This window comes from Chaetura pelagica, unplaced genomic scaffold (assembly GCF_000747805.2).
Source record: "Chaetura pelagica isolate M959 unplaced genomic scaffold, ChaPel_1.0 scaffold356, whole genome shotgun sequence".
Classification (NCBI taxonomy): Eukaryota; Metazoa; Chordata; class Aves; order Apodiformes; family Apodidae; genus Chaetura; species Chaetura pelagica.
The window spans coordinates 4,804,601-4,811,629 of record NW_009953964.1 but is presented as its reverse complement, the minus strand read 5'-3'; the positions used below and the strand labels follow the sequence as shown (position 1 = coordinate 4,811,629).

The 7,029-nt window shown below is 60.5% G+C and overlaps 1 protein-coding gene across 1 annotated transcript in view; it reads left to right on the top strand.

Annotated features, from left to right (window-relative positions):
* AFAP1L1 (actin filament associated protein 1-like 1) overlaps positions 1-7,029 on the top strand; it is a 26,058-nt gene that overhangs the window by 17,344 nt on the left and 1,685 nt on the right. The window contains 14 exon segments of the mRNA XM_010002067.1: positions 459-587; positions 1,127-1,210; positions 1,581-1,678; positions 1,826-1,937; positions 2,316-2,414; positions 3,096-3,307; positions 3,656-3,835; positions 4,462-4,548; positions 4,816-4,909; positions 5,024-5,176; positions 5,628-5,839; positions 6,236-6,381; positions 6,757-6,841; positions 6,963-7,029. The exon segment at positions 6,963-7,029 is cut by the window's right edge and continues 12 nt beyond it. Coding sequence (XP_010000369.1) covers positions 459-587; positions 1,127-1,210; positions 1,581-1,678; positions 1,826-1,937; positions 2,316-2,414; positions 3,096-3,307; positions 3,656-3,835; positions 4,462-4,548; positions 4,816-4,909; positions 5,024-5,176; positions 5,628-5,839; positions 6,236-6,381; positions 6,757-6,841; positions 6,963-7,029 — 1,758 coding nt within the window.

Sequence of the window (7,029 nt, the reverse complement as noted above, 5' to 3'; positions counted from 1 at the left end):
CAGGAACAGGGTGGGAGGACATCTCCCTGGGTGGCATTGCCAAGTGGCTCTGGAGATGGCATCTGGGCTTCCTTCTCTTCCTTTCTTCCTTCCCTCCATTACCTCCCAGTGCCCATCACAGCAAGGGGGTACCAGCAGCAGTGATACACTGTTGGGCAGACAAGAGGTGTGGTTTTATCTGTGTGGAAAAATACATGTGCTGAGCACTTTGGTAGCAGCCCAGTAGCCCTGTGGAGCTGGTGCTTCCATTCATGGGCTCAGCAGGCTGCATCCCGGTGTCTGCAGGCAGGTGGAAGAGCCTGTGCATGGAAGGAGCACGTGTACATGGCTCTTGTGCTGGGCCAGCTGGGAAGGACTCCCATCCTGAGGTCTTCCACACATTCCAGCCCCTTTTGCCTTGTCTTCACCCCAGCATCCTGACACCACCCTGGCTTACAGGCCTTTTTGTGCTCCCACAGTGCTGGACCAACTCCTGCCAGAGCTCAGCATCTTGCTCAAGCTGTTGGACCATGAGTACCTCAGTGCCACCACACAGGAGAAGAAGCTGGCCGTCTCCACCATCCTGCAGAAGCTGCAGCCACCCCCAGGTCTGTGTCCCACTCCCGTGGTGCCCAGCAGCTCTCCTCAGGGGCAGCAGGTGCCCTCAGCAGCTGCCCTGAGCCAAAACCCAGGGCAGGGTTGGCAAAACCACCTGCAGGACAGGCATGAGCTGCCTCTGTGCCCAGTGCCCACCACCTGCTCAGCCCCCTTGGGGTGTTTTTTTCCCTGTTTATGTGTCCCAGCTTCTCCCTGCCCTTGGCAGGGGGGCTGGTGTCTGCCCTGGGGTGGCTGCGGGGGCTGGTCCCTGCGGAAGAGCAGAGGTTTCCTGCCACCAGGGCCTGCTGAGCGCGGGATTTTCCGTGGGAAGGTCAGGAGGTCTGTGCACCTGGAGCTTCCCAGCCTTCCCACCTTCCTGCCCTTCTGCTGGGGCAGCAGCACCCCTGGGGGCTCCTGCTCCAGAGGAGCTCCCCGTGGCTTGGTGGGGTGGGCTGGTGTCCTGGGGTCGGTGTTTGAGGGCAGGAGGGGTGGCAGTGCTTGCTGTGGCCACCCAGCCCACCCCTGGCTGAGAATGTCCCCTCACTCCCAGGGAAGGATGTGGACTACATGTACGTCAACACGGCTTCCCTGAGCAACGGCACCAGCTTCGTGGAGTCTCTCTTCGAGGAGTTTGGTAGGTGTGGGTGACCCAGGGTGACAGGCCAGCCACCGCGCCCGGTGGGTGCAGGGCTGAGCCTGGCAGTCCTGCTGACAGTGGGGGATCTTGGGGTGCCTGAAGAAGGATGGTGAAAGCTGCGTCATCGTGTCTGGGGTGGGCACTGTCACCCCAGGTGCTTGATCACACTCCCCTGATGCTGCCTGGGTGCTGTGCAGGGGCTGTGCACACCCCAGCCCAGCTGCATTTACCAGCAGGGCCCATCTCCCAGCACCTTCCCAGTGAAGGGCCATGGGTGCCTACCTTGGGGGTCTCTGGAGGGCATGGCTGGGTAGGCCAGCTCTGGGGTTTCCTGCTCTCGTCACCCTCTCCAATGTACCCTGGGCAGACTGTGACCTGCGGGATCTCCAGGACATGCAGGAGGAGGAGGGGGACAGCGGTGATGGCCTTGGCTTGGAGCTGGCAAGGAGCCAGACAGCAAAACCTGTAAGTGCCTGAATGCCCAGCTGTGAGGTCTGCTCTGCACCTGCCTGAGGAGGTGGCCGTGGCTGAGGCTGGAATCCTTCCTGTCCCTTGCTGGGACTCATGACCCTCTCTGCTGCCTGCCTAATGCTGGTGGTGTTTCTGCTATAGGTTCCTGCAGACCCTGCTCCACCTCTGCCCACCACTCCCCCACCTGAGGATTACTACGAGGAAGCCCTGCCCCTGGGCCCTGGCAAGGCTCCCGAGTACATCACCTCCCGCAGTGAGTCCTGCTCCACACTGGGCTGGCAGGGAGGGAGCCCCACAAGCTTCCCACTGCATCCCCCACCTGCCTGGCCCACCTGGCAAAGCAGGCAGCCCTTGGGAGGAGTGACAGCTTGTCCCAAGGAAGAAAATATCACTGCTCCCACCAGCATCACTCTGGTCCCGCTTCCTTCCCATCCTGCTGTGCAAGAAATTGTTAGTTCTGGCTTAATGGGAAGGGGGTAATGGGGAGAATGTGGAGCCATGGGGAAATGGATGCTGAGATGCCCTGGGCTGGTGTGCTTTGCTCTACCCTGGCTCACAGGCTCACTGCTCAGGGCATCCTTGGGGAGAAACCAGGTGTAACAGCCCCAGGTGCTCTCTGCTTCCTCCACAGACAGCTCCAGCCCCCCCAACTCCATTGAGGATGGCTATTATGAGGATGCAGACAGCAACTACCCCATCACCAGGATGAATGGGGAGCAAAAAAACTCCTGTAGGTATCTGGGTGCCCTGGCCAGGGAGGGGAGAGTTCTGGCAAAGTCCAGCCCTGAGGTGGGGGTTTGAGGGCTGGGGGCTGGTGGGGTTGAGGCTGGAGAACCTCTCGTGTGTCAGAGGCTGCTAGGCAGAAAGTGAGGAGTGTGGAGTGGTGTTTGTCATGCAAGCCAGGACCCTCCTGCTGCATAAGGGATGTCATCGGTGCCATGTCTGTCACCAGCAGGGGGAAGAGGTGTCCCTGCTAAACAGCTCTCATGTCCTGCGTGAGCTGCCTCTGCCACCGTGGAGGAGAGCCAGGGCAGAGACACCACTGTGGAGCCCTCCTCCTGCATGCCCCACATGGGAGGTTTGGCCCAGAGGGCCAGCACATGATCCTCTGCAGCAGCTTTCCAAAGTTGAGACTTGTAAAGAAACAAGCCAGCCCAAGGGTTTGGATAGATGCACCTGGGGCTGACATCTGGCCTGCGAGCATCCTGCCTGGTTTGGAAGGGCAATGGAGATGGCTGGGATCAAAATGCTGCTGTTTCCAGAGGCTGACATGGAGTCGGTCCATCGTGGTGCCCAGCCCAGGCTCTGTGCTGGAGCCCACGGGGCACAGGGAGCCTGGGCAGTGTGTGGGCATGGCTGGCAGGGGGGGCCCAGGGGTGCCACATGGGGTGACTCGCCTGCTTCCTTCCAGACAATGACTCGGATGCGATGAGCAGCAGTTATGAGTCATATGATGAGGAAGAGGAGGAAGGGAAGGCCCAGCAGCTGACACACCAGTGGCCCTCAGAGGAAGCCTCCATGAACCTGGTGAAGGATTGCAGGATTTGTGCCTTCCTGTTGCGCAAGAAGCGCTTTGGACAGTGGGCCAAGCAGCTCACCATCATACGGGACAGCAAACTGCTGGTGAGCCCAGGGCTGGTGGGGAACAGAAACCCCCTGGTGGGCTGGGAGGGAGGTTGGGTCCAAGCTGAAGAAAAATTAACACTATCCAAGCCAAGACCTTGCCCCAAGGCTGTGGCTGCTTGCAGATCATGTGCAAGGGCTGCCCTGGCTTCCCGTGGAAGCAAACAGAGGGTTCCCCTCTTCTGGAACCCCACAGAGTGAGAGGGCACCCCTCTGCCACTGTGGCTGTTGCAGAGACTGAGCCACTTCCATCTGAGCCGCCTGAGAGGGACACCAGCTCTGCCTGGCACGGCAGTGGGACAGGCAGATTTTGGCCAAGCACTGAGCAGTTCCCATTGCTTCCCCTAGTGCTACAAAAGCTCCAAGGACCGGCAGCCACACATGGAGGTGCCTCTGAGCACCTGCAACGTCATCTACGTCCCCAAGGACGGGCGGCGCAAGAAGCACGAGCTGCGGTTCTCTCTGCCGGGGGCCGAGGCGCTGGTGCTGGCCGTGCAGAGCAAGGAGCAGGCTGAGGAGTGGCTGAAGGTACCATGGCCACCTTGCCCAGCTGGAAGGGGTCTTTGCTCCTGTCCCCTATCGGCTGGGGGGGCTGCCCAGCTGCTTCCCAGAGCCTGGGCGTCTCCGGTGCTGATAGCCCCTGTGGGGTGGGGATGTTTGCTCTCCCCCTCCTCTTCCCCATGGCCCTTTCCTGCCTTTGTTCAGGGGCAGGAGGTGGGGGCCGTGGGTGGGAAAGGAGCCTCTGTGCACACCACAGACTCGGCTGTTACCCCAGTCGTGGGAGGCTCATTTTACATGGCTTGGGCAAGCCACGCTGTGCCTGCTGGCAAAACAGGGGATCTTGGGGGGTCCTGTGTGGCCAAGATGACTGTGCAGCTTGGCACCTCAGGCCCTCACCTCTGAGATTTCCAAAATCTTTGAGAAAATCTACAAAACTGGTTGCAGTTTTGAAGGGGGCAAGGTGTGTGCAATCCCTCAGGCAAGCCAGTCTTTTGCTCTGAGCAGAAATTGCTGTGCTGTCCTGCAGAGACCAGGACTTCTCTCCCTGAAGTCCAGCCTGGCTCAGGTGGTGAGATGGAAGTGTGTCTGAGCCCGGGAAAGTAACCTGGGCCCTCAGGTCTGTTTTGAGTGTCAACTGGGGGCTGTTTTCACAGGTGATAAAGGAAGCGAGCAGTCCAGCAGCGGGTGGGATGGAAGCCCCCACCTCACCGGTGATGCCATGCAAGATGGACCTGGATAAGGTGATGGTTTCTAACTGCCCTGAGAACGTGTTGCAGGGGGTTGCTGTGGCTGAGTAGCAAATGGGGGCCAGCAGGAGCACCAAGCTCCTGGTGCTGCCTGAGGGCCTTTCCCATCCTCGTAGCAGGTCTGCAGGGCTTATGGGGCTCCTCTGTTGTTGGAGAAACATCCCAACTGGGAATGGGAGGGACAAAGGGCCAGTAGTGGCCCTCGCTGGGGGCTGCAGAGGGGGACGCTGCTGACAGGGTGCCTGCCCACTCCCCCTGCAGCAGCTGTCTCAGGAGAAGCACACCTCTGACTCGGACAGCGTGGCAGCGGGTGACACCGGCTCCTTGGCAGCCCGCAGAGAGCCTGGCGAGCATGGTAAGCCAGGCAGGCTTCTATGGGGTGCAGCACAGCCAGGGAGCACCCTCTCCTGGCTAGGGGTAATGCCATGGTGTGCCCTGGGAGCACACAGCTACCCTGTTCTCTTTCCAGGGAAAGGCAAAAAGAGTGGCTTGGCTGACCTGAAGGGCTCGATGAGCCGGGCAGCAGGGAAGAAGATCACCAGGATTATCAGCTTCTCCAAGAAGAAGCCATCCCCTGAGGACACACAGACCTCCTCCACCGAGGAAGACATCCCCTGCTGCGGTTCGTTTGGGCCAGGGCAGAGACAGGGCTTGGCTTGCACGAGGCTGGGAGTGATGGGAAGCTAGTACCCTTCCCCCTAGTCTGGCTGCACGGGGGGCAGGCAGGGGGCAAGGGGATGGTGGGGTGGGGACAAGCTCACCAAGCTGTTGGAGAGCTGTGCCGCTCCCTAAGGATATGAAATGGTGCCTGGTCCTGGCTCTGGGCATTCCCACGGTTTGTGGGGAAGGGCTGAGGGGTCACCCATGTCCCAGAAAACAGCCTTGGGTGACTGTGTGGCACTGAGCTGGCCCCCAGGGTGTCCCAGATGGCTCTCTGTGGGGAAACTGAGGAACAGAAAACCAAATGAGTAGGGAGCCAGGCCATAATCTCTGGGCAGCCATGCCTTGCTGAAGCCTGCCCAGGGTCTGGCTGAGCAGCTGCTGATACTTCCCTCTGCCCTGCCATCCCCCAGGCCACCTCAGCGTCCTGGTTAACCAGTGCTGGAAGGAGCGCTGGTGCCGCCTGAAGGGCAACACCCTCTACTTCCACAAGGACCGCACGGACCTGCGGACCCACGTGAATGCCATTGTCCTCCAGGGCTGTGAGGTGGTCCCAGGGCTGGGTCCCAAACACCCCTTTGCCTTCCGCATCCTTCGCAATGGGCAGGAGGTGGCTGCACTGGAGGTGAGTGGGCAGGGTGTGTGGTCCTGTCAGGAGGGGGTTCCCAAGCTGGAGGAGCATCTCCTGCTTGCATGCAAATGGTGCCTTATTTTCCCCTCTGCTGCACATTAAGGAAGCCCAGGGCATTGTTTGGGTGAGCTGGGGGCAGCCGTGCAGGTATTTGCAGGCTGGAGGTAGGAAGGAGCTGAAGCAGGCAGGTTGCATGGAGGCAGCTGGGGGTTTGGGACTGGGACATCTCCCACAGGCACCCATGTGCTTTCCCCTGGGCCCTCCTAAGCCTTGCACAAGCTTCACGTGAGAGTGCTCTTCTCTGTAGTGAGGCTTTGCATCAGGAGGTAGGAGTGAGGGTGAGGGGCCAGGAGCTGGGCATGAACCCCAACCCTTTGTCTCTCCCGGCAGGCAAGCTGCTCTGAAGACCTGGGCCGCTGGCTGGGTCTCCTCTTGGTGGAGACAGGCTCACAGACAGCACCAGAGGCCTTGCACTACGACTACGTGGATGTGGAGACGATTGCCAACATAGTGACAGCAGTGAGGCACTCCTACCTGTAAGGCTGTCCTCCTGGGCTGGGCAGGGGCTGTGCTGGGGGCAGAGTGTCGGGCTGGGGGTGGCAATGCTCAGCCCTGTGTGCTCCCTAGAGAAGGCATAGGCTGGGACATGGTTTGTGCTGTGATCTTGGGGACAACCAGCGTCTTAGGGATTGGTGGTTCTCGAAGCAAGGCAGCTTCTCTTGGACTTAATAGATGCTGATGAAGGATTTAAGGGATACCTGTGGTGGGGTAAGGCAGGGCAGGTGAGGGTCGGGTAGAGTGCTCATGAGTGAAGTTGGGAAAGCAATGCAGGAAGCCCTCTGAAATGGAGGGGCTCACTAGGGGGCTGGCAGGATGTCCTGGAAAAGAAGACCCTATCTCTTCTCCTGCAGGTGGGCCAGCTCCTCCCAGGACCACCGGCCAGACTCCTCCCGTGTGGTGTACGATGACGTTCCCTGTGAGAAGGTTCAGGTGAGCGTGGCTCAGGAGCTCGCCCTCTCCCATCACTGTGGCTGGGTGATGCCCCCGGGAGCCTTGGCTGGGCTGCGATGGCCCCGCAGGTGTTTCAGCACGTGCTCTCCCTCCCACCCCTGCTCAGGCCGAGGAGCAGCCGGGGCGGCCGGCCGGGGCGCCGGGGAAGCGCCACGCGTCCTCCTGCAGCGAGA